The sequence below is a fragment of the Wyeomyia smithii genome, chromosome 2, assembly GCF_029784165.1.
Source record: "Wyeomyia smithii strain HCP4-BCI-WySm-NY-G18 chromosome 2, ASM2978416v1, whole genome shotgun sequence".
Taxonomy (NCBI): Eukaryota; Metazoa; Arthropoda; class Insecta; order Diptera; family Culicidae; genus Wyeomyia; species Wyeomyia smithii.
Window position 1 is genome coordinate 2,651,864 of NC_073695.1, and position 27,611 is coordinate 2,679,474.

Consider the following 27,611-nt stretch of genomic DNA (forward strand, 5'->3'; position numbering starts at 1 on the left):
GAGAAACTATAAAACCGGAAAATATTGTTGATTGCTACAAATTGTCTAACGGAAAAGTCTTGTAGAAGTGCGCGGATATGATCCATCGCGTTTAAGTCTTCTACAAACAGTGCAGAAATTTGGTTTGTGCTCGTTTTGTAAAAGACACCAACAGGATTGAATATACCCGCTTATTTCTAAGGGGATTTTTCATGCCTCTTGCGAGAAAAATTCTGCCGCATTTGGTAATACTGTCTGTGCAGAGCAAAATCGTAAGCGCCGAGTTTTTGCAAAAAGGCAGGCAATTAAGAATAAGAAGCCAGGATTATCGTGCTGCCCTATATTTCAAATAAGACGCGCGTATGCTATTGCATTGATTTGTGTGTGTGACATATAATTCTGTCACCACTGTCCCATTCTGTTAGTCTATTGACCGCAGGGATACAAAATATGCAGATTTGTCTTCAAAACGCAGATTTTTAGAGTCGGTGTGCAGATTTTTATTGATTCGCAGAAAATTATATTTTTTCCAGAGTCTCTGCAGATTTTTGTCAGAGTTTCTTTATGTTTACGCAGACTTTCTCAATATCTGTGAAAATTTTTGCAGACTTTCGCCTGCGCGAACGCATTTTTTCAAATCACAGGCAAATTTTTTACAGACTGTAAGCAGATTTTGTCGGTTTTTCGAATAGTTGCTTAAATTTTTCAAAAACACCTGGCATCTCTGATTTTCCGTATTAATGATCAAGAAAAAATGGTAGCTTTTCATAGACCTGTTTCAAGTAGCAGGCAGAGTATCGATACAGCTGGTATCGATGCTCCGCCCTCGATATACCTGGCATCGATACAACCAGGGAGAAATTATCGATACTTTTGGCCAATGCTAGATTAGGTTAGTGATGGGAAATATCGCCCAAAACGGACATCGATAACAATCGATAATTCCGGGGCTTCTATCGATATTATCGATAAGTATCGATGATTTGACAGCTAACGTTTGCGGTAAAAAAAAAGTTTTCAGATGGTGATGAAAAAAAAACTATGACAGATAGTTGAGTTGGATAAATTTCCCATGGAAGGTTACCATGTTAGCTTTCTCACAAAAAAAATATTACGTCCTTGCGTGCAGTCTTCCGGCAGTTAACCGGAACATTCGCCATGGCGGACGAAAACATGCGTGTAGCCATGTTTTTAAGCTCTTTCTTCGTTTTTTTAATTAATTCCTCCTCCGTTTTCGCGACAAAATTTTTGGAATAGATCTTGCGCTTCAAGTTTGCCCAGAAATTCTCGATGGGAAGCAGGTGGGGGACAATGGGCAGATTCGCCGACTTCGGTACCACATCCTCCATCGATCGCTTCGAGTAGTTGATCGACGTCAAATCTGGCCAGGACACCGTATCTTCGCGCTTATGGTATTTCTTGATGAACGACGCAACTTCTGTCAGGCACTTCGTACTATAAATTTCTCCGTTCACGGCCAGCCTGGAGCGAAAGAAGAGCAACTTTGACATCCCTTTCTCGCTGATTGTCAGCCACAACCGCACCTTCTTGGGGAGCTTGGTCTGTGAAATAAACTTTACCTCGGTGCTCACTTTCTTCGTGGGGGAGGTAAAATACGAAGAGCCCTGCTAGTCGTTGCCATCCATGGTGAGATAGGTCTAGTCGTCCATCACCACTGTCACGTCGCGATTCGCCAGGAAAATCGACTAAACCATCTTATTCAACCGCTGTCGCTGCGTCATTGCCTGCAGCTCCGAGGCCAGTGGACGGGCATGCCGCTTCCTGCATGTATGTCCATGTTCTCCAGATACTTTTTTACTGTTTTAGAGCATGCACCAACCTCTCGGCCAAGTGTACGCAGCGATTTAGCCACTTTTCCCTCGGTCTTCCTCTTCAGCATCCTTTGAAGCTTCTTGTCGCTCAGGGTCGTTGGCCGTCCGGAACCAGGCTTTCTTTCGATGCTCTGATCGTTGTCCAATAGTGTCAAGATGTTGTAGATGCCAGAACCGGCATACCCGGCGTCCACAAAGTGCCGCACGATGTCCGTTTTTGACGCGGCGGGGTACCATTCTATGAACGCGCACACTTCTGAACGGAGTAGCTTCACTTTTTTCGCCATCACAGTTAGAGTTTGACTGATAGAGCTGTCAAATTTCTTTTGCTAACTCATGGGTTACTATGATTGATGATGCATGAGTAGTTTCGTCAGTGCCATTAAAGGTAAACCCATGAAAAATTGGCAATTTTTGCCTATTTTTTTACCGCAAACGTTATTCGACAAATGCAATTTTGCTATATAAATTTGTTAAAAACAGAAACAGTGAGGGCCCAAACAGAATGGATACGTTTGCGTTGCGTTGACGTCAATGTGACAGTGAATGTATGAGCTAACTGTCAAATTGCCGCAAACGCATCCGCAACGTATCCATTGTGTTAAGGCCTTGAATGACAAATCTTACGATACTACAAATGAAAATTCAAACAACCGGACGAGTTAAACAGTTTGTTTTGGAAAGTCTTCGGGTTTTACGCCGGGAGTGCTTTCTACGGAGTAGTTTAAAGCCGAAGTTCACTTTGAAGGTTGTATAATAAGGGAAATAATTGAAGCAGGCAAAATTCTGTCAATTTTTAAACGTCCAAAACTTCACGAAAAATGAATCAATTCTGACAAAACAGGTTTCATTTTGCTGGAAAACTGCCCTAGTTTCCCAGTATTACTAGAGAACTGGACGTGACCAAGGGTCACTGGAAATGTTTCGGATTTCCGGAGTGTGTGCCAAAGTGTACATTTTTGCAACGCGTAGAACTTTTTCTGACATTCTGTTTCACTTAGGTTTATATGTTGTCAATAAATCAGAATTTGTTTCGGGTTCATTGGTAGCCAAAGATTGAAAATTCGCCAAGGAATCAGTGAGGTATGAATTTATTAAGTATGGGTGTTGATTTCGGCGGTTTTTTCCCTGTTGAATACTAGTTTTCTTTGAGCTTGCAGCACTCTAGCAGAATTCAATCGAACATTGTGGGTGTGTAGGTCTTATTAAACCAAGCAACTTTGCGAATTTGCGTTTGAAAATTTATCTGGATTAACATTTAAAAAGGTCAGATTATTTTCACGCGGATTTTCTCTGAAAGGTTATTTATGCAGATTTTCAAATAAACGTGGTTTTTTACGCGAATTTTTCAATTAAAGCGGCTTATCAAGAATAACATGGTTTTTTTCACGAGGCATGTATCCCCCGCGTAAGAAAACCTAACTGTATTTGAACCTTTTTCTTATGAATCAATATATCTTTGTAAAAATTATCTGAACTTTCCTTCAAAAATATAAAAAAATGAGTTAAATATCCTACTCTGAAAAAAATATTATTTCAAAAACAAAAAATGATTTTAGAAAATATCGGTGATCTCAGATTTTTTTAAATGAAGTATTTTAGATAGACAATTTAGTTGCCTAAAACGTTCTATGCGTTGCAAAAATGTACACTTTGACACACACTCTTGAAATCCGAAACACTTTCGGTGTAGGTTGGTCACACCAAGTTCCCAAGTAATACTAATATAATACTGTTTTCCAGTGAAATGAAACCGGTTATCAAAATTGATTCATTTTTCGTAAAGTTCTGGCCATTTAAACTTAGAGAGAATTTTATTTATCCCAATTATTTTGTCTATCCCATGTATAAATCAAGATACTTTTTTGGCGCAACAATTTCGTTGATTTGGATTTTTAGTGGAACTAAAATTGTTTATTGGGTAACAGATACTTTAAACTTAAACAATTCCAAGTTAAACTAAACAATTACCAGAGAATTGCCAATAGACTGCCGCTATGCATGTCCATCATATTATAAGAGTTGGCAAGCCAAAGAAAATGCATTTTATTACAATTTCGTATCATTGCTTTTGATGAGATGGTGCAAAAAGTTTGGATATTTGGTGGCGAACCTTTACACCACCCCCAACAATGCTAAATCTTGTCGAATAGCAGCACCCAACGAATACCTAGCGGCAAAAGCAACTCCTGGGGTAGGGTAGGTTCTTTTGGGTCTCCTCCAGTAACCAGCCGCACTGACTTGTGCTCACCCTTATAATATCGATAATTATCGTTAACGTCAAAAAATTAACGATAATATCGATGACCAGCATTTATCGATATTATCGATAAGTATCGATAAGTTTCCCATCACTAGATTAGGTACACGGAGGGTGTAAACGGTTTGGCAAGTAAGCAGTTCGGCTTCTGGAAGGGCATATAATATAATAATATAAAAATAATAATAATAATATTAATTATTCTTTAAATAGCTAATCATCCCAATTCTCGATTACTTTGTGATAAGGTCGTATGTCTAAACGTGCACAAAACGAGTGAGAGATGATTTCTGTTGTGAAGTACAAGGAATATAACTCTCACTCGTTTTGATTACGTTTAGACATACGACCTTATCACAAAGTAGTCGAGAATTGGGTCCTAAAGTTTGTAAAGGTTTTCTTATTTTTATATATCAGCTGAAAGAGTGCAATTTTCTGAGCAAAACGTGATTTTTAAAAAATGTTTATCGTTTTCCTTCGATTTTTAAATGAGAAATAAAAAACTGCTCGAAATGCCTTAAATGACAGTTCTCTCATATACCGTATATAGGCGAAACGTCAACTTAGACCTTTCGAGCAGTTTTTTTACTCTTCATTTAAAAATCGAAGGAAAACGATAAACATTTTTTTTTTAAATTTTGCTCAGAAAACGCGACTTTTTCAAATAATATATAAAAACTGGTATAGCTTTAGGACCCAATTCCTGTCGATTCGCACCAAATAATTAATGCAACACCGTAAGCTCTTATTACCGCTGCTCTTTACTTTACACTGTCTCTATTTTTGACGTTCCTTGCCAACACTTTCCTTCTGTTCCTCCATCAGCTTGTACTAAAGATAATACGATGGGAGCTTTCGCTCCCGCACGCAAACGTGACAGCAAAAGTTCGAAATGAGCAGACTGATATCGCACTGCTGATCAGTCTAAAAAATCCAGGAAAAAAGAGCCTCGAAATTCGTTTTTTATTCCATTCATAGTATTACTTCAATAAGTAGGGTGATTGCAAAAGCCCAACTGATTATCGTGAATAATAGTGCAGTTTCACTAGTTAATCATTTGCTAGCTTGTGATTTACGATGGTTTGTGGAAAATGCCAAGTGGCTGGTTGCAACAATAAAGTTGAAGGCCCCAACATCAGCAATCTCTCCTTTCATCGTTTTCCCAAAGATCATGACACGTAAGTACTTCCTGGTAGCTTCTGACGTGTGCAATGTTTTTTTTTTTTTGTTAAGAACTTTGTCAAAAGCGAAAAATTTCAAATTGTATTTTTACTTCCCACACCGTACCAAACCGGCGTAAAAGCATGTGTGACGTAAAACATGTTTTATTGCGAAAGATCGAACGAAGCGTAATGGAATAAAAACAATCTCACTTTCATGATTTTTTTTCATTCATGCGCAAATTTGCTGATGCTGTATGATAGGGAGAGAGTTTTCGTTTTTGAATGAGCGATGGCGAGCGAGAGAGAAATTAATGTGAGGTTGTGTGCGATACATGGTGAAAAAGTATGGTAAAGTTGTGTTTTATGCTTCTGTATTCTTTTGTATTACAATGATAATTTATATGTTTTGCATTTATTTAGTTAATTTTTTGTAACTATTGTTGAAGGTTTATAATACTAAAGTGAAATAGAACCAACATTAACTATCCTACCCTTGAATCTTCAATTTTCCTATGTCCCGTTAGTCCTCTCACTGCCGATTATCCACGCATCCCTGTTTGTTCTCGCCGGTCACGAATTTGTTTTGGTCTGCTATGCTTTGATCGTGTGACCGGTGGCGCTCTTGTCGATGTTGCTTTTCTGTACTAAACTCACCCAAAGAAGGTGGATTGGATACGAAATCAAAAACAAATATTTGATAGGTAGTAGCAAACAGACAATGTCTGTCTTTGACAATGTCATTTTTACAATTTCAACTAAAAGTAGTGAATAAGCGTGAAAATAGTTATCAAAATGTCTGACCAATACCTACTAGGATTGATTGTCTTGAAGATAAAAAGCCCACACTGTGCGCGCGTGAGATAGAGAGAAAGGCCAGCGGGAGAGGAGAGAGTTTTTTGACATAATAAACAAGAAAAGAGGGCAGAAGGAAAGATCTTTAAAAGTCCCGTGAAACTCTTGGCGTGTGGATCTCCTAATGCAGAAAGGTGTCGGATCGAAGGAAAATTGCCTACGCGGTCGTGGCGAAAAGCAACGAAAATTGTGCGAACCAATAGGAAAACTGTGTTGATCTTACGATAAGGTGTTGATTTTCAATCAACGGAAGCGGTTTTCCCCGGAGTAGGCTTAGAAAACGACGGATTTACGCCGGAAAACTCGACCTAAAAAACGCGAAAGAAAAATTTCCACATTGGCACCCGTCTTCTGGCGAAAAGAAAAAAGAGAAGGAAATCTCGAGAGTGAAGTGGACCTCTTTTCGTGGAACTGACTCTGATTCCTCAGTTCAAGTCTCAGGCAGGCAGTCAGCGGCAGCAGTTAAGCGAGCGAGTGTGAGGTGCAAGAATTCGAAGAGAACTAAGTGAAAGACGCCAAAGGGAAAGAAGCCATCGAACGGCAGCTGCCAGAGCTAGTAGCGTTACGCGGCGACCGCGGAGGGAAGAATCGAGGACAGTTAGTCTTGAGTTCGTGGCGTTCCGATTTTCTTTCCGTCAAGTTTTTTTCTCTATACCTCGGTAACGACGATTCGGTGCCAGTGCTAGTGCCAGTGTGGTGGTGCGGTTAGTGTCGGTGAAAAACTTGAGTCATCAGTTTTCCGAGTGCTTCGTGGAATATGACCTCCCCCCAGTGGAAGTGTAGGAGGTAGAAATCTTTCACAACAACCGTGCGATTTTTTCCGTAGGAAATTTGATCTTGGAGTTATAAACGCACACATATAAAGTGGAAGCAGAAGCGGAAAATATCCAGGAACGATGCCTCCATCTTACTGCTCGGTCATCGGATGCTCGAACAGTCGGAGCCCTACGTGCAGTTTGTACTGCTTTCCCAAGGATGATGCTGTGTAAGTATAGAACTCAAAAATCCCTTTTGTCTTCCCATTTCATCATCCTACTGGTAGGGAAGAATGAATGTGGGACCGGGGCGAACGGATGCGAAGCAAACGAAGACACGCGGATGTACACCTAACAGGCAGAGCTCTGTCGGTGGCCACAGCTCAGCTCATGAACAGCGAGGGTAGGAACTGAGAGACGAAAAAAGGGACAGTGCTCAAAGTTTGGGCACCGCGTTCTTTCCTACTGCCGCCAGGGCAAGCGAACTGAAATGTACCGTTCGGGGCATGCCATGCAGTCCGTCAGGTAGAGGGGGAAGAAAAGTTGAGAAATTGATTTTTGTCTCTCGGGTTTCGCTTGGTAGGAAAACACTGGCCGGTTGCTGTGTGGCACAGAAGAGACGGAAGGGGTTGGAACGAAAAAAAAAAAATGGGGGAACTTGGCAGGAATTAGGGATCACTGATGCTGTTCGCTACAGGATGTGCGCTGTATAACGAGTAGAGTTTCATCATGTTGTACGTGCCTGAATGGGCTGCGATGGAAGGAGGAAATTTCTCCTGCTGGCTGATCCCGGAGGAAAAAGCTGCGCTGGTTGACGCTGAACTACTGATCTGGACAACATGTGTTAGATTAAAAATCTTTTCTAGATGGCTCGCTGCTCTGGCAGGCATTTTCGTTACTTTGGGGTTCTACACATGGCAATTGAATTAGCAATAATATCATTTATCAGCAGCGATAATCTTCTACACCGATTCTTATCACTTGCTTATAAGAGTCAACTAGTGTGACTTTAATGAGGCAAATTGGTTATTGAAATTCGCGCATGTTTGAACCTTTTTATGTACACTTAAATTTGTCTTGAAGAAGAATATTTGGATTCTATTTTTATCACCAAATGCAAGCCATGTAGCTTCAAAAAAAATATTAAATGTTCAAAGCTTATTATTAATAAATTTATAGATTAATCATCAATTTCAATCAAATTTTTCACAATTATTTTTTCGCTCTATGGGGATTGTGTGACTTCAGGAAAGTTTACCAAATAGCTGTAATGGTTTTCCAAAAATGTGAAAAATAGTTAGTATATGAATTAGCCACGTTCAACCATTTTGGTACTAACCATTCAGCAGATGCAAGTCTTGCGGTTAATTTTTCGTGCATTACTCGAGAACGAAGAAAAGTCTTTCCTGAGCGTTTTATTGCTAAAAGAATAAAAACCATATCTTTTTCTATTATTCACATTACATATCACATTGAATCTACTGGAACAATAATCTCAAATTGAAAGCTTTGCAAGCTTTGAAAATCGTGCGACAAAATTATAAAACCATGCTCAAGTTATACCTAATTTTGTAAATATAATTGCGTTATTCCAGCATTTCGAAGTTCTTTAATACATTGAATGGTGTTGACAGACAAAAGGAGTACTTCAGATATTCAGATTTAAAAAAATGGGTCGAGGTTATCACTACATGAAAACATTGCAAATACTTTTTCAACAAACCTCAACTGGAGACAGCAATTTTCGTAAAAGATTCAAAGCATATGTTCTCAATACTCTCCGTCTCCGAACACACCCAACTAAGGGTGTAGACCGTATCAAACGACTTCCAGAACAATTCAAAGAAGGGTCACTGAGAAGCAGCTTGTCGGTAGGAGTCCAAGAAAAGTGCTTATACTCACACCTGAGCATCTCCAAGTTCGACAAAAAATCGCTTAAACATCGGGATTGGATTAGACCCGACAATAGTAAGATATGGCGGAATGTTCTATGGTCTGATGAACCGGAAGTGAAACTGATTGAATCCGATGAAATACATCGAGGGCTCCGTCCTATGGATTCTGCTTTTGAACTACACTGACGTGAAACGCATATCAGTCCCATCTGAATTTTCGTCGATTTTGAGTTATGACCATCAGAGGTTAGAATCGGCAATGCTTTACAAAATAAATGTGGAAAATAACATAGTTTGTTCTGAAAAATTTTCAAAAAATATCAGGTTAGTTTGTCCCATCTTAAAGATAATTGCATACCAGTCCTACAATTAATATTATGAAAAAATAGCTTATATTCGGTAGCTTATATTCGAAGTTTAAATGCTTTTTTCCACAGCATTCTATTCTTTTTTGTTAATGTTGAGTTAAACTATACTAAAAAGTAAACAAAAAGTCATCAAACAGAGCCAGAACCAAACAGAGACAATCTTTAACAAAGCTATCTTCATATGCGTAACAAGCACAGATCAGATCTGACGAGGATATTTTGCACGATATGAATCAATATTTCCACACTTCATGAATGATTCTCTTCCAGCAAAATTAACAAATTTGATAACCATAAGACTGGGATTGTGAGGCGGTTATTTTACACGCTGTAATGCAAAATAATCGCACATCAGTCCCACTATAATTTATTCTATTGCAGTTGTTATAAACTGACTTTTTATGAAACGAAAGTAACAGAAACATTAAAATTCATCAATCTAAGAAGAAAAAACATTAAAATTCCAAGCACGTGTTCAAATCCAGGACGACAAGGAGGATACAGTTGAACATCTCATCTCAACTGGAGAAGTGGCTACAGAGTACCGGCAGGAAGTTGATGAGTGGATCGTGGATCAAGTTGGAAATAACCTGAATGAACAGTGGAGGCATATCCACAGTACAATCAGCACCACAGTGGGATAAGTGTTGGGTACATCTGCGACAGCCACGTCCAATGAGTGGTTTGATGCTGAGTGCCAGCGAGCAACGGATGAAAAAAAACGCGCCAGAGTTCACATGTTAGCCGCGGATGTGACTCGTCAGAGCATAGGGGGCGCCGGGAATCTAAAGCTGTTGAAAAAAGACTCCATCGCTGGAAGAAATGACAGCATTTGGAGCGGATTTTTGCGGAGGCGGAAGGTTACTTCTCTAGACAACATACGAACGGCTGCTCCAAGAAGATTAATGGAATCAGGAACCGAAATGTGTCAGCACCTGTCATGTGCAACGATAGGGAGGGGAATCTGATTACCGATACCGAACTGAGGTGGCCAGGCGTTGGAAGGAACACTTTAGTCTGCTGTTGAATGGTGAAGAAAACAGCTTAGTCGAAAGGAGCAGGATGGTGATTGAGGATGATGGCAAAGCTGTGGATCCACCATCCATGGATGAGGTGAAGAAAGCAGAGAAAGAGCTGAAAACTACAAGGCTGCTGGTAAGGACGGCATTTCAGCCGAAGCGAGCGAACACCTGTATCGTGCTTTACTCCGGATCATGCTGAGAGTGTGGGTCCGATAAAGAATTACCCTTTGGACTGGTTGGAGGATCTCAAATGTTCGATCTACAAGAAAGGCCACCGCCTAAACTGTCGACTGAGGCCGTTGCAGGATTCATTGGTGAATACCAATGTGGTTTTCGAGGGGGTCGCTCCACTACGGACCAAATGTTCATCCTGCGACAGATTCTCGATAAATTTCGAGAATTCCTTCGTGAAGTTAGATGGTTTGAAGCAGGGAGACGGGCTGTCCAACTTATTGTTCAACATCTCATTGGAAGGTGCTATACGGAGGGCTGGAATGCAAAGAAGCGGCACCATTATAACAAAGTCTCACATGCTTCGGACCATATCGACATCATTGGTATCAACCATAGAGCAGTGGAAGAGGCCTTCGGACCTCTCAGGAGGGAAGCTGCGAGAATAGGGCTCATCATTAACTCTGCCAAAACGAAATACATGGCGGCTGTTAGAGAGCGTGGTAACCCGATGGATGTTGGTGCTGAGGTGGTGTTAGATGGGGAAACTTTTGTAGTCGACGAATTAATTTACCTGGGTGCATTAGTGACATGTGACAACGAGGTTAGCCGTGAGATAAAAAGGCGGATAGCAGCTGCAAACAGGGGCTTCTACGGATTGAGTAGCCAGCTAAGGTCCCGCAGCCTGCAAATCCGTACAAAACTAGCATTCTATAAAACACTAATTCTCTCGGTGGTTCTCTATGGTCATGAAGCATGGACACCGAAAGAGGCTGATCGGTGAGCTCTTGATGTTTTTGAGCGTAGAATCTTGCGTTCAATTCTCGGTAGCATTCTAGAAAATGGTGCTAGGCACAGACGTATGAACCATGAAGTGTACTAGGTATACAAATAGGCGAATATAGTGAAACGGATAAAACACGGCAGGTTACAGTGGGCTGGGCATGTAGCTAAAATACCGGAAGAATAATCAGCAAAAATTACATTTAGCCGGAATCCCGGTAGAGGCCGTCGACTTTTGGGTAGACCCCGTAATCATTGGTTGTGTGCTGTCGATGGAGATGCCCACGAAATAGGTGTTAGAGGCGACTGAAAGATTGAAGCCCAAGACCGAATGATATGGCGACGTTTTCTGGATTCGGCAATGGACCGGTCTGTCGCCGCAAAAGTGAAGTAAGTAAGCTTTCTGCAAACTGGAAGCCGCCATATTAGGCTTCAAAATTGTGATTTTCAATTACTGCGCATAGTCCTGGTTCTAGAAGGATCTATATTGGAAAGTCTTTGAACATGTTTAAGTTTTCTTCAACTTCACAGAATCCGGAAGCTTCGAATTGGGTTTCAAAAGACGTCAATATGCTGTTTTGCGGTTTCCCGTTAGTGAGGAAAGCCTTTGTCATGAATTCCACCCAGCTTCCTAAACATCATCACTCATCGGGCTATGAACGTCATTCAGTTTCAAACCGAATATATGATCGACTTTCACGAATTTCTTGAAACCGAAAGAAGCCACATTGAATTTCAAATGTCGTCAGACATCGATTCCAGGGCAACTGGTTCCAAAAATACCAATAATCAAAGACTTTTGAGGCTTTTAGCCATCCTTAATTAGAATATAGCGTCGAAAATCATTTTCCTCTCGACCCCAGCTTTCGGTTTCCAGACAATCGAAATAATTTAATAGGCTCCCATAACTTTCTCATTAATTGAGACCACGTTCTTCTTCAGGGTGAACCCTTTTCTTTTCCCATGTTTTTATTATCACTTCTGTACAAAGAACAAGTATGCCAAGATAGCTGCAAATCGCTCCAGGCATTCAAAGTTTTTTTTGGAACATGCAGATATACAAATCGTTTGTCAGTTTGTCAGTCGTCAACCAAGTTGGACGTGTTTGTTGTTAGCTCCTATCCACGCGCGAATTTAAATCAAATTATTGTTTTTCGCTTAGTTTTCATTTTGCTTGTGTTTTTGTGTCGGTAAAAATGAATCAAATTTGCGAAGTCTGCGCGAAAGACTCCGGTGCCGAAGTGTTCTGGTCGTGTGTTGGAGGGTGTAATCGAAAATTCCATGCCTCCTGTGTGGGAGTATCGTGCCCCCCCGAAGTAGTTGCTAAAAGCAGAAGTTCTCTGCGTATCGTTAAAAAAGACAAACAAGACAAACAAGATAAACCAGCCGTAGATCCAACTGCATTTCTGCTACCGTGCTGCGATTCCTGCCAACTTTTAGTAACGGCATCGTTTGAATTGAACACGTTGACCAAACAGCAGAACAAGCTGACGAAATTGATTGATGATAATACAGAGGTGATTCATCGACTTGTGACCCAACTCGAACAACCAAGCACAATTCCAGAAACTCTAGAGGGTATCGACAAGTCACTTATACAAATAAACCAAGCGCTAACGTCAAACATCAAAGCCAACAGTGTGGCTGGTGTTATGCCTACACTTAAAAATCACCTGACGCAGCTCGTTAACATTGCTTTTTCGGAATTCAAGAACGAACTTCGGAACGAATTAACGGAATCGCTGACCAGCATAAATAACGAACTTTCTCAGTTAGGACAGCTGTTTGTAGAAACAGCAACCAGCTGTACAATACAAACCAATCCGTTAGAGATAAACATTGTAGATGAGCTTAAAACTCTGTCATCCTGCATCGAAGAACTAAGATCTAAGTCAGCGAGTGTTGCCACTCCCCCAAAAGCTTCACCTGTTTCACTTCCAAGTTTGGCAACAGAACTTAATTTGGATAATGCCAATAATTCAGGTTGGCGGTTTCTAGGTTCAAAAAAAGTTTGGAAAGCGGATTGGACAGATTATGATGAACGTAAAAGGCGTCGTTTGGTACAGTTGAAGAATGCAGATGCAGCCAGAAGAAGGAGGAATCGACGACAACAGGCTTACAACAACAATACTAACAACAACAACCGCAATGGTAACAATTACAACAACCGCAACAATAACAACCACCTGAACAACAATGACAATTACAATCGCAACAATAACATCTACAACCACCGCAGCAATAACAACCACCAGAACCGCAACAATAACAACTACAATCACAACAATAACATCTACAACAACCGCAGCAACAACAACCACCAGAACCGCAACAATAATAACTTCAATCGCAATAATAACATCTACAACAACCGCAACATTAACAACTCCAACAACAACAATAACAGCATCAATAATAACAACAATCAAATCCCGAATCGTTACCTCAATCTTAACAGGAATCTTAACAACAGCTACTACAACCAACTACCACCAGACCGTGTGCTTCTTGCTGCAGCGAAGGATAAATTTTCTCGACCCCCACCTAATCTCCAGCATATCTCTTTTCAACGAGGCGAAATACTTAATCCGTACCCAGCGAATAATGAGTCACAATCATCTTTCATGCCTACCGTTTCAACGAGCCCGCTCAACTTAACGACTCCCGCGACCTCTTCAGCTGTATCGTGTCCTTACCATTTGGCTGGCAGCCACAACTATAACAATAACAATAATTTCAGATCAGCAAGTTTCCCGTGTGATGGATGTTATTGTAAGCATTCGTGTTCTCAAAATCAGTGACGCTCAGAGAAAGAAAAAACAACGCCAGTAGTCAATGAAGTTTTGATTTATGCTCAGAATTTCAACAGGATGCGCAGTGCACTCAAAATTAATCACATTAATAACAGAATAAGTGGATGTTCATACTCAATCATCTTAGCAACGGAAACGAACTGGAACGAAGATATTAAAAGTGAAGAAGTTTTCAACAGTTCCTTTAATGTGTTCAGGAGCGATCGTGATTTATCACTATCTGATAAGAAATCAGGTGGAGGAGTGCTTGTGGCTGTTGGGGTTCAGCATGATTCTGAGCAAATCATAACCCAGAAACATGCCGAATTTGAAGATGTCTGGGTTAAAGTTCTGTTGAAGGGTGAAATCCATATTTTCGTATCTGTTTACTTTCCACCCCACTTTGCCAAAAAGCAATCATATGAAAAATTTTTAAGGACGGTAGAATTAGTGAATGATGAGTCCCACACTAACTCAAAAATTCATATATATGGAGATTTCAATCAAAATGATGCTGATTTTATTGTAAACGATGATAATGAATCGCTTTTACTTCCTGTAGTAGGAGAAAACGAAACTCTGCAATTTATTTTTGACGGTTTTAGTCAACTTGGATTAAATCAGGTAAACTCAATCCGGAATGAGCAAAACTGTTTTTTAGACTTTTTATTCACCAATTGCACGGAAGATTTTAGTGTTGACAAAGCAGAATATCCCCTATGGAAAAATGAAAAATTTCATACTGCAATTGAGTACTCGCTAATGATTGATACCGAGAGATCACGACCCTCTGATCATGAGCCTGAATATAAATATGACTTCACTATAGCAAACTTTGAACTAATCAATCGTAAATTAACTGACATCGACTGGCAATCACTTCTAAAAAATGAAATAGATATGAACAAAGCGGTTGATAATTTTTTATCATCACTGTATAGTGTTCTAGACTCAACCGTACCAAAATCAAAAAAGAAAACGGTTAGCTCAAAAGATCCCATTTGGTTCACCAGAGAAATCAAAAATTTAAAGAATAGGAAACAAAAAGCTCATAAAACTCACAAAAAATTTAAAGACCAAAGAAATTTGGACAAATATTTGAACATTTGTGATGAACTGAATACTAAAATATCTATTGCGTATGAGAACTACAACACAAGGGTGGAAAATAACATTAAATCAGACCCAAAACAGTTTTTTAAATTTGCAAACTATAAAATGAAGTCTAATAACTTCCCATCTCGCATGCAATACGAAGACTTTGCCAGTACTGACTCAAAGCAAATCTGCAACAAGTTTGCGAGTTTTTTTCAAACCGTTTATAAAAATAGCGACGAAGTCAGGGACTTTGAGTATTTCTCGCACTTCCATGAACAAATAAATAACGTATCTATTAAGCAAACAACTGTTCAAGAAATCCTCGCAACACTAAAAGAACTGGACGCTTCAAAAGGACCAGGTCCAGATGGAATTCCACCCTCACTCATGAAAAATCTTGCTCCTGCCTTCGTAAAACCCTTGTTTTGGCTTTTCAACTTATCCCTTACGTCCGGACAGTTTCCATCAGTCTGGAAAAAATCTTTTCTTATACCGATTTTCAAGTCAGGTAAGAGATCTGACATCAAAAATTATCGTGGCATTGCAATAATATCATGTATTCCTAAACTTTTTGAAGCTATCGTAAACCAAAAAATATTTAATCAGGTAAAGAATCGCATAACGTGTAACAAACATGGTTTTTACAAAGGGAGGTCTACGGCTACCAACTTACTTGAATTTGTTGATTTCTCTCTTGCGTCTATGGACAGAGGCAACTTCGTGGAAACTCTATACACGGATTTTAGTAAAGCTTTTGACAGAGTAGATATTTCCATGCTTATGTTCAAATTAAAAAAACTGGGATTTGAGTCAGGCCTACTTAAATGGATTGAATCTTATTTGACGAACAGGACACAAACGGTTAGGTTTAAGGGACACCTTTCTGTACCAGTAAAAGTGACATCTGGAGTTCCACAAGGCTCCCATTTAGGCCCTTTGCTCTTCATTTTATTTGTTAATGACGTTACCCTTGTGTTGAATCGTCTCAAAGTATTGATATATGCCGATGACATGAAACTGTACATGGAAATAAAACACAAATCAGACATCCAACAATTCCAACAAGAGGTTGACATTTTCTACATTTGGTGTAAAAAAAGTCTTCTTGATCTCAACGTAAAAAAATGTAATATTATATCCTACACAAGAAAAAGAAATCCTGAACATGCCAGTTGCACTCTTGCACATCAAGTTGTAGAAAGGTGTTATCAAATTAGAGATTTAGGAGTAATTATGGATTCTAAGTTAACATTCATTGATCACTACAATACGATCATCAATAGAGCCAACAGTATGCTAAGTTTTATAAAAAGGTTCAGTTATCATTTCGTAGACCCGTACACTATAAAAACTCTCTTTGTTACATATGTTAGATCTATTTTAGAATACTGTAGTGTTGTTTGGTCGCCTTATCAAGACGTCCATTCCAATAGAATCGAATCCGTACAAAAACAGTTTTTGTTATATGCACTAAGAAAACTAGGTTGGAATTCATTTCCTCTCCCTTGTTATGAATCGCGTTGAATGCTTATTAATATAGAAACGCTTGAAAAAAGAAGAGAAATTGCTTCGGTAACTCTTGTCAACGATTTAGTTTCAAAACGCATAAGTTCGGAAAATTTGCTTGGAAAACTCAACTTTTATGCTCCTACACGCTCATTAAGAACGCGAAAAATTTTCGTATTAAATTCTTATAGAACAGAATATGCCATGGCCGGGCCAGTTAATAGTATGATGAGTCTTTACAATAAATATTGTGAAGTTATTGATTTAACGATGTCACGAAATGCTCTTAGAAAAGTATTGAACACTAGAATTACATAACTATATTTGTGATGTTAGCAATAGTTTTTAAGATGTAGTCTACTATGATTGACGAAATAAATAAATAAATCTCGACTTTTATATAAATAGATTTAGAGATGGCTTCCAGTCATGAGATTTAGATGCATCAATCAACAATTTGGAGATAGGGGGACTATCATCCTCACATTTTGAATCACTTCCGATTTTTCGTCAATTTCCAGAAACCGTAAAACGCCATCTTGGAATCAAAACCGAGGGCTAAAATCATGTTCCGGTCTCTTGGCATCAAATTCTGACAATCAGGCATGTTAGAGGGCCTAGAAATCAACGATTTCAATCAGTTTATTTCTATAATTCACTTCGACTTTTTTATGAATTTAAGCAGAGGGCTACCTCTTCCTCTTTTCTATACCTCTATGACCACTTCCTTTGTAAAAGGAACTCGTGTGTCAAGTTTAATGGAAGCCGTTTCAGGCGTTCAAGAGTTAGTTATGCCGAAACATACACACAAACGTCTTTTATATAAAAACCAGCTGACCCGGCAAACTTTGTCTCGTCTGATTTCTCTTGGTTTATTAAATTTGGACAATCACGATTTTACTTTTTTCAGAATGTTTGCAATTTTTCATGTATTATTTAGTACATGAATGTAACAAGACATAACGGCATAAATATGAAAACTTGAGACAAACCTTGATTACATGTTGATCTTGGTATCACAGCAAGTGTTAATCGAAACTCGCCTGCTAGCAAATTCGATGCGCCTCCGAATATACTGTACTATTTCACTGATCATTCAAAGTTAGGTCAAGGGCCTCGAATGCTCATTCAAATGCGTAGATTATTCTTTCTCAATGATAATATTGGAACTTTACAACAATTTAGTCCAGGGGTTCCCAGTCCTCTTGCTTGGTGGAGCACTTTTTCAAGCTTCCAAGGAGCACCGGCATGTTTCAATCGATGAGCAAATTGATGAAAAAATCCAGTTTGGTTAGCCACATATTGATAACTGTAAATCAAGATCTCGTTGCGACCAGTCAGCTCTAGTGAGAACGTCTTTATCCCAACCTCTTCGACGTGCTAACTAAAATACAAGTAACATCCAACAGATCCGGTCCCTTCCCTGGTGGAAAACTTGGCCCTTTCCTAATTGAAGGAGGTTTTGTTGATCTTCTGTTCTCCGGTATTGAGCGGCGTATAACTGTGTCTGATTCGGAGCTGATGGCTGAGCAATTGAATGCGGTATCTCGCCAGTCATATCCAAGACGGCGACCCTGTTGCGAGACTAGGCATCGTGGCCCCAGTAAGTACCCTACTGTGAACAATTCAGAAGTAAATGCGACAATAGGTATCGAAACAGTTGAACGAGAAGAGACAACGATTTAAAACTCGGTACTTGAAACTTCAGAGCTTTACTCGAACTGGGAGGCGTGGGCATCGTAGCCAGAGAACTATAAGTAGTGCAGATAGAAGTCGCAGCCATCCACGAAGGGCGGTCGCCGAAGACCGGTAAGCTTAATGAGAATAGCCAGAGGTTGATGTATTTCGCCACAGCCAGAGGTTTGGCATTCTGTAGCACATATGAAGAGATATCCGGAAACACATATGGCAAAACTCTAATGGCACAGCCTGCTCTTAAACTGACCTTATCCTAGTAGACAGATCAGATTTTTCACACGTCATCGATGTCATCGGGAGCTTGCCTAGGGAGTGGTGGGGTTTCGAGCATTGGGCAGTCGATTCCCCGTAAAAGCCACGGCCCCCCGTAAGCAGCTTCGACGGAGCGAGTAGTGCCGCTCCCGCACTAACCTGCCTATTGGGACTGATACCAGTAAGGTCCCAATTATGGTGTACTGGTCGCTGTGTTTTTAGGTTTTTGAGAGGGAATACGATTTCATACCACGACGTTGGGCTGGCACCTGCACCGAGCTCCCTTAGTAAAGTCGTGTGACAACGGCTTGAAACGGCGAGGTGGCATACGGCTGCAGGGGTCTCCGTCCCGTAAAACCTGGCAGGCCTTCCAGTACGTTCCGCGGCCATTGCCTGATGGGAATCAGGCAGGAGTGGGATCAGATGCCCTTTCCTGACTTACGCCGGTCGGGAGGTGTCATAGTTACTCATGAGGGGCTATGACGACCTCCACTAGCCATGACCTCACTGCTCCGGCATAGGCCACCATGGGACCATATAGGCGACCACTCCACCATGACCAAGGATAGCGGCTGGAAGGGGGACCCTTTTAACAACAATGTTTTTTTTTTTTAAATTAATGAGGAAGAGAAGGTAGCGGAAGGGGTGGACGGGTTAATAAACCCGTTTGCCAGACGGGGCATCGCCCGGTCTCCACCGAGACTGGCCGATGCCGGTAAAATCGGCGCACAGGTTGGTACACCTTTTGCGACACCGACAGGGGAATTCCGAGTTGGGGCAAAGGCGGGCACGCCTAAGCCAGCACCAACCGGAACGGCGAAGACTGGTGGCAAGGTGGAAACACCTAAAACCGCCAAGGAGCGGGCGCCAACAGATATCTGGATCTATGCTACTCTCTGCGGTAGAAAGCCATATGAACAAGTTCCCGAGCGTGGAGGCGGTGTCCGTACAACTTGATGAAATACTCAAGTTCTCGGACGAACGTAGCAACATATCAAAAGACTTGAAACAATGTCTTCTGTTGCTACGTATGAACGTTTGCAGCGCGAAGTCCGAGCTTTCGCAAGCCCTTAAACGGGCTAACGATGCCGAAAGCAAGGCACTCGCGCTAGAGGCGAGGTTCAACCAGCCTAAAAAAGGGAGTGCTGCAGCTGTGTCTAAATACACACAAACAGCTGCAGCATCGTTTGCCGAAGTCTGTTAACTGAACCCAGGACGCAACGAAGGCGGTTGTTCGGTGACAGCCAGGAAGCTGGCTCGTCGGTCCAGCCGAGCAAAGAACCGGCAAAAGGCGAACCGGCAAACGGCGAAGCCACGGATTGGACCACCGTGGTGAATAAGAAGCGGCAGAAGCGGGAACGACGTGCGAAGCGCGGCGACCGCAATAAGAAGCCGCAAGGGGCGAGTAGGCGGAGCAAGAGTGACGCGCTCATTTTCAAGACCGATGCGTCTAAGTACGCTGAAGTCTTGAAGGCCATGAGAGGCGAACCCAAGCTCAAAGACCTCGGCACGGACGTCAGGTCAATTCGTCGGTCACGCACCGGCGAGATGATTCTCGAACTCCGCAAAAGGCGAAGGGCAAGGGCTGTGCCTATAAAAAGACGGCTCAGGAAGTGCTAGGCGAGGACGTTCAAATCCGAGCCCTCACTCCTGAAGTGACTCTCCAGCTTAAAAACCTGGACGAGATCACCGAAGGGTGCGACATAGCACAAGCCTTCGAACGAGAGTGCGGAGTGGTAGTGACCGCAGAGGCAGTTCGTCTCCGCAGGGGCCCGGCCGGCACCCAGGTTGCTACCATAAAGCTTCCACTAGCGGAGGGTAACAAGGCCCTGAAGAAGGCCACGTTGAAGGTGGGTTGGTCGGTCTGCCCTCTGGGAACCTTCCAACAGCCTGACGTTTGCTTCAGGTGCTTTGAGCGGGGGCATAAATCCTGGTCGTGCAAAGGGCCCGACAGGTCCAATTTATGCCGCCGCTGCGGTGGCGCAGGCCACAAGGCACGGGACTGCGGTGCACCTCCCAAGTGTCTGGTATGCACCGGTAAACGGGACGCCAAACACGCCATGGGAGGCCCCAAGTATCCGGCTGCACGGCCGGCTACTAAGCCGCAGGCCTGAGGGTGATACAGTTAAACCTGAACCACTGCTATGCGGCGCAGCAGTTGCTACACCAAGCGGCTGCTGAGTCGTTGTCGGACATGGCCATCGTCTCGGACCCATACCGCATCCCAACCGAAAACGGTAACTGGGTATCGGACAAGTCTGGGAAGACGGCCATTTGCACGACAGGCAGGTCCACGGTTCAGGAGATTGTGTCGACCTCCAGAGATGGGTACGTTATAGCCAAAGTGGATGGAGTATTCTACTGCAGTTGCTATGCTCCACCAAGTTGGTCTACCGAAACGTTCGCGCAGATGGTCGATCAAGCAACCGTGGAACTGACGGGCCTATGGCCGTTGGTGGTTGCGGGTGACTTCAACGCTTGGGCTGTCGAGTGGAGAAGTCGCTGTACAAACCAGAGGGGCCAGGTCTTGTTGGAAGCTTTGGCAAAGCTCAACTTAGACTTGGCTAACGTTGGTACAAAATGCACCTACAGCAGGAACGGTGCCGAATCGATTATCGATGTGACGTTCTGCAGCCCGGGACTGATCACGAACTGGAGGGTAGACGACAGCTACACGAATAGCGATCACCAATCGATCCGCTATGAGGTAGGCGTGCGGAAGCAAGCAGCGAGTAGGGCCAATATTCCATCCTTCTACGGCTGGAAAACATTGCATTTCGATGCAGATGTTTTTGGGCAGGCAATTAGATGGAAGCACGAAGGGGGTGAACTGCTCCCGGATGTGGACCATCTAAATTCAATGCTGTCATGGGCGTGCGATGCCACGATGCCTAGGTCTCGTCCGCCTAGAGAGGGTAGGCCACCGACATACTGGTGGAGCGATACGATAGCAGGCCTGCGCAATGCATGCCTCCGTGCAAGACGGAAGATGCAACGCGCACGTTCCGGCGAGCAAAGAGCGGAACGCGGTGCCGCATTCAGATCCGCTAAGGCAACGCTTAAGAGCGCAATCAGAGCCAGCAAACGAGCCTGTTTCGAACGACTCTGCGCCAGTGCCAATTCGAACCCGTGGGGTGACGCCTACAGGATCGTTATGACCAAGACTAGAGGTGCGCTAGCCCCGGCCGAACAATCACCAGCGATGCTAGAAACGATCATTCAGGGCCTCTTCCCAAGCCACGAACCAAGTCCCTGGCCTCCGGCTGACGAGTCACCACCTACCGTGAGTGACGGCAGCCGTGCAGAGGCTGACGATGCGGTAAGGGTGACGGAAGATGAATTGATCGAGATCGCAAGCTCCCTGAAGGTAGGCAAGGCTCCGGGACCAGACGGAATCCCGAACTTGGCCATCAAGACGGCCATCAAAGAAGCCCCCGGGTTGTTCAGGGCGGTCATGCAGAAATGCTGAGGTTGCAATCCAACGCAAGAGGAGGGGCATTCGTTACTGCGCGATCGTCACGCTTGACGTGAAGAACGCGTTTAACAGTGCCAGCTGGGACTCCAAGTACAAGATTCTGGGCAACTACCTTCAGAATCGAGTGCTAGTGTATAACACAAACGAGGGTCAGAAAAGCGTTCCGGTTACCGCAGGTGTACCGCAAGGTTCCATCCTGGGTCCGGTACTGTAGAACGCTATGTATGACGGCGTGTTAAAACTAGCACTCCCTCCAGGAGTGTTCCCTTATTGTTGTAAATAACAAAAAGTCTGAGCAGGAGGCATCGATTAGTGCCGGTACATGCACTATCGCCTCAAAACGCTCGTTGAAGCTCCTGGGGGTTATGATCGACGACAAGCTCACGTTCGGGAGCCACATCGATTATACCTGCAAGAAAGCTTCCATGGCTGTGGCAGCGCTATCTCGCATGATGGCAAATAGCTCGGTGGTCCGTAGCAGCAGGCGCAAAGTCCTTGCTAGCGTGACCACGTCCATACTCAGGTATGGAGGACCAGTGTGGTCCAAGGTATTGAGTACCTCGTGCCATCGCGGCAAACTCGAGAGTACGTACAGGCTAATGTGCCTAAGGGTCGCGTGCGCATACCGAACAGTGTCGTACGAGGCGGTTTGCGTCCTGGCTGGCATGATGCCCATCAGCATCATCGTCAGAGAGGATGTAGAGTGCTTCGACCAACGCGACACGAGGGGTATTCGCAACACCATACGGTCATCCTCAATGGCCAGGTGGCAGCGGGAGTGGTCCAACACTACAAAAGGTAGATGGACACACCGACTCATTCCAGAGTTAGCATGCTGGATTAATAGGCGCCATGGGGAAGTAACCTTCCATCTGACACAGATCCTGTCAAGCCATGGCTGCTTTAGGCAGTACCTGCATAGGTTCGGGTACGCCGAGTCCTCTATGTGCGGGTGCGGAAGAAAGCGTGGAGCATGTGTTCTTCACATGTCCGCGCTTCGAGTGAGTACGGTACGAAATGCTGGCAATAAGTGGGATGGACACCACGCCAGAGAATATAGTGCGTAGGATGTGCGAAAATAGGGAAATCTGGGATGCGGTCATCACGGCCGCATTACAGATCGTTAGTATTTTGCAGGGCACCAATCGACGGGAAACCATCGACGTGCCCCAGTTAGTTAACGGTTAACTAACTGGCCTGTATAGGCTGCTCTGCTACCCATAGAGGTAAGTGCGAAAAGTACGACGGGCCCTCTTCCTGAAGTAATGCCTAACGGCGGTCCCGGGGAGACCAAGGGCTTTAGCTGTTCAGCTTAGGTTGCTCAGCATGGGTAAAAGCAGACACGTCATCGATGTGCTGTTGTTCCGAGACTCAAACGTCGAGGGGATTCTAATAACCGATGAGAGTGGTGGCTATGCGTTAGAAACAACATTTTGAGGTTGAACGGTGGAGAAGAAAGAATAGTCGACAGAAACGCGAGAAATATTGAGAAAGGTGGACAAGCTGTGGACCGTCAGGTTTGAATGAGATTAACCCTCTAGTGACCAAGTTAGTTTTTGGACGGGCTTCGGTCAAATCACTATGAATCATTATAAACACTTTTTAAGCATTTATTGAAGCTTTTTAGAGGTTTGACTGAAGCCCGCCAATTGGGCGGTATTGGGCTTGGAGGATAATTGATTTAAAAATGCAGGTGCTTCGCCCAATATTTGGATTTAAAACAGTGTTCCACCGAGTGAGAAGTGTGGAAAATTGACAGAAAAAAATGCGGTTGGGTTGAGTTATAGTCAACTGGCGAATCAATGACAGCTTTAATGCAGAATAAGTCGTTTGAACACCTTCCAACATTTTGGGTGTGAAGAATAACATGTCTATACTAATAATGTTGGCGATATTGAATCATGGCCATTGATCAAAAGCAATCTGAGATGAAAGCATTAATCGTTTTTCAGAAGCACGGTATAAGTTCTTCCTTGGTATCAGTAAAAAAGACGTCGACATATCCGGGGAATACTTGTTGTTGATACTGCACTGGATTTTTTTACCGATGTATTACATGTTTAATATCGCGACATTCCGGGTAATCAAGCGTTCTGGCAGTTGGTGAAAAAAAAAAGTCAATGTGTTGGGAGTAGTGATGGGAAACTTATCGATACTTATCGATAATATCGATAAATGCTGGTCATCGATATTATCGTTAATTTTTTGACGTTAACGATAATTATCGATATTATAAGGGTGAGCACAAGTCAGTGCGGCTGGTTACTGGAGGAGACCCAACAGAAGGAGACCTCTCCTACCCTACCCCAGGAGTTGTTTTTGCCGCTGGTATTTGTTGGGTGCTGCTATTCGACAAGATTTAGCATTGTTGCGGGTGGTGTAAAGGCTCGCCCCGGGTGTCACTGAGTTTCTGAGAAATAATGGTAACTAAAAAGGTATTTATAGTTTTTAGTTTCCTAAGAACAGATGAATTCGGCAACTCAGTACTGGAGAACTTTAAAAAAATATCCAAACTTTTTTCACAATCTCATAAAAAGCAATGATACGAAATTGTAATAAAATGCATTTTCTTTGGCTTGCCAACTCTTATAATATGATGGACATGCATGGCGGCAGTCTATTGGTAATTTTCTGGTAATTGTTTAGTTTAACTTGGAACTGTTTAAGTTTAAAGTATCTGTTACCCAACAAACAATTTTTAGTTCCACTAAAAATCCAAATCAACGACATTGTTGCGCCAAAAAAGTATCCTGATTTATACAGGGGGTAGACAAAATAATTGAGATAAATAAAAATCTCTCGAATTTTAAATGGCCAGAACTTTACGAAAAATGGATCAATTTTGATAACCGGTTTCATTTCACTGGAAAACAGTTTTATATTAGTATTACTTGGAAACTTGGTGTGACCAACCTACATCGAAAATGTTTCGGATTTCAAGAGTGTGTGTCAAAGTGCACATTTTTGCAACGCATAGAACGTTTTAGGCAACTAAATTGTCTAACTAAAATACTTCATTTAAAAAAATCTGAGATCACCGATATTTTCTAAAATCATTTTTTGTTTTTAAAATTATATTTTTTTTCAGAGTAGGATCTTTAACTCATTTTTTTATATTTTTGAAGGAAAGTTCAGATAATTTTTACTGAGATATATTAATTCAAAAGAAAAAGGTTCAAATACAGTAAGGTTTTCTTACGCGGGGGATAATGCCTCGTGAAAAAACCATGTTAATTCAGAAATCCGCTTGATAAACCGCTTCAATTCAAAAATTCGCGTAAAAAACCACGTTAATTTGAAAATCTGCATAAATAACCTTTTAGAGAAAATCCGCGTGAAAATAAGCCGACCTTTTTAAATGTTAATCCAGATAAATTTTCAAACGCAAGTTTGCAAAGTTGCTTGGTTTAATAAGACCTACACACCCACAATGTTCGATTGAATTCTGCTAGAGTGCTGCAAGCTCAAAGAAAATTAGTACCCAACAGGGCAAAAACCGCCAAAATCAACACCCATACTTAATAAATTCATACCTCGATGATTTCTTGGCGAATTTTCAATCTTTGGCTACCAATGAACCCGAAATAAATTCTGATTTATTGACAACATATAATCCTAAGTGAAACAGAATGTCAGAAAAAGTTCTACGCGTTGCAAAAATGTACACTTTGGCACACACTCCGGAAATCTGAAACATTTCCAGTGACCCTTGGGCACGTCCAGTTCTCAAGTAATACTAGGAAACTAGGACAGTTTTCCAGTAAATTGATTCATTTTTCGTGAAGTTTTGGCCATTTAAAAATTGACAGAATTTTGCCTGCTTCAATTATTTCCCTTATTATACAACCTTCAAAACGAACTTCGGCTTGAAACTACTCCGTAGAAAGCACTCCCGGCGTAAAACCCAAAGACTTACCAAAACAAACTGTTTAACTCGTCCGGTTGTTTGAATCTTCATTAGCAGTATCGTAAGATGTCTTTCAAGGCACAATGGATACGTTGCGGTTGCGTTTGCAGCAATTTGACAGTTAGCCCATACATTTACTGTCCCACTGACGTCAACGCAACGCAAACGTATCCATTCTATTTGGGCCATCTCTGTCTCTGTTTTTAACAAACTTATATAGCAAAATTGCATTTGTCGAATAACGTTTGCGGTGAAAAAATGGACAAAAATTGCCGATTTTTCATGGCTTTACCTTTAATCGCACTGACGAAACTACTCATGCATCATCAATCATAGTCTCACATGAGTAAGCAAAAAACAATTTGACAGCTTTATCAGTCAAACTCTAACTGTGATGGCGAAAAAAGTGAAGCTACTCCGTTCAGAAGTGTGCGCGTTCAAAGAACGGTACCCCGCCGCGTCAAAAACGGACATCGTGCGGCACTTTGTGGACGCCGGGTATGCCGGTTCTGGCATCTACAACATCTTGACACTATTGGCCAACGATCAGAGCATCGAAAGAAAGCCCGGTTCCGGACGGCAAACGACCCTGAGTGACAAGAAGCTTCAACAGATGCTGAAGAGGAAGACCGAGGGAAAAGTGGCTAAATCGCTGGGTGCACTTGGCCGAGAGGTTGGTGCATGCTCTAAAACAGTGTGGAGAACATGGACATACATGCAGGAAGCGGCAGTCCCGTCTACTGGTCTCGGAGTTGCAGGCAACGACGCAGCAACAGCGGTTGAATAAGATGGTCAAGTCGATTTTCCCGGTGAATCGCGACGCGGCAGTGGTATTGGACGACTAGACCTATCTCACCCTGGATGGCAACGACTAGCAGGGCTCTTCGTATTTTACCTCCCCCACGAAGAAAGTGAGCACCGAGGTAAAGTTTATTTCACAGACCAAGTTCCCCAAGAAGGTGCGGCTTTGGCTGACATTCAGCGAGAAAGGGATGTCAAAGTTGCACTTCTTTCATTCCGGGCTGGCCGTGAACGGGGAAATTTATAGTACGAAGTGCCTGACAGAAGTTGCGTCGTTCATCAAGAAATACCATAAGCGCGAAGACACGGTGTTCTGGCCAGATTTGACGTCGACCAACTACTCGAAGCGATCGTTGGAGGAGATGGAGCGGCTGAATATCGATGTGGTACCGAAGTCGGTGAATCCGCCCAATGTCCCCCACCTGCTTCCCATCGAGAATTTCTGGACAAACTTGAAGCACAAGATCTATTCCAACAATTTTGTCGCGAAAACGGAGGAGGAATTAATAAAAAAAAAAACGAAGAAAGAGCTTAAAAACACGGCTACACGCATGTTTTCGTCCGCCATGGCGAATGTTCCGGTTAACTGCCGGAAGGCTGCACGCAAGGACATAATATTTTTTTGTGAGGAAGCTAACATGATAACCTTCCATGGGAAATTTATCCAACTGAATTATCTGTCATAGTTTTTTTTCATCACCATCTGAAAAAAAAAATTTTTACCGCAAACGTTAGCTGTCAAATTATCGATACTTATCGATAATATCGATAAAAGCCCCGGAATTATCGATTGTTATCGATGTCTGTTTTCGGCGATATTTCCCATCACTTGGGAGGTGCTATTTCGACCCTATGCTTGCTTTCGTGAACTTATACTTGTTGTCTAGTTACTCACTGGATAGTAAAAAGGACAACAGGTGGGTGGCGTCCATTGCTCAGATATGAGAAAATCCTCCAAATCCTTTAATTGCAACGCACGTAACGATTAATCATGTTTTACTG

General features: G+C 42.4%; 2 protein-coding genes across 3 annotated transcripts in view; one reads left to right on the top strand and one right to left on the bottom strand.

The window, feature by feature from the left end:
• Window positions 1-27,611, bottom strand: part of LOC129726135 (uncharacterized protein CG1161) — a 79,928-nt gene that overhangs the window by 15,353 nt on the left and 36,964 nt on the right. The window lies entirely within an intron of this gene.
• LOC129726131 (ras guanine nucleotide exchange factor P-like) overlaps window positions 4,950-27,611 on the top strand; it is a 56,645-nt gene continuing 33,983 nt past the window's right edge. Inside the window, exon 1 of one of the 2 annotated variants that reach the window (XM_055682791.1) lies at window positions 4,950-5,249. In XM_055682791.1, the coding sequence (XP_055538766.1) occupies window positions 5,149-5,249 (101 nt within the window). In that variant the 5' untranslated portion in view covers window positions 4,950-5,148. Of the gene's footprint in view, window positions 5,250-6,000; window positions 7,072-27,611 lie in introns of those variants that run through there. The other variant, XM_055682792.1, reaches the window with a different exon arrangement.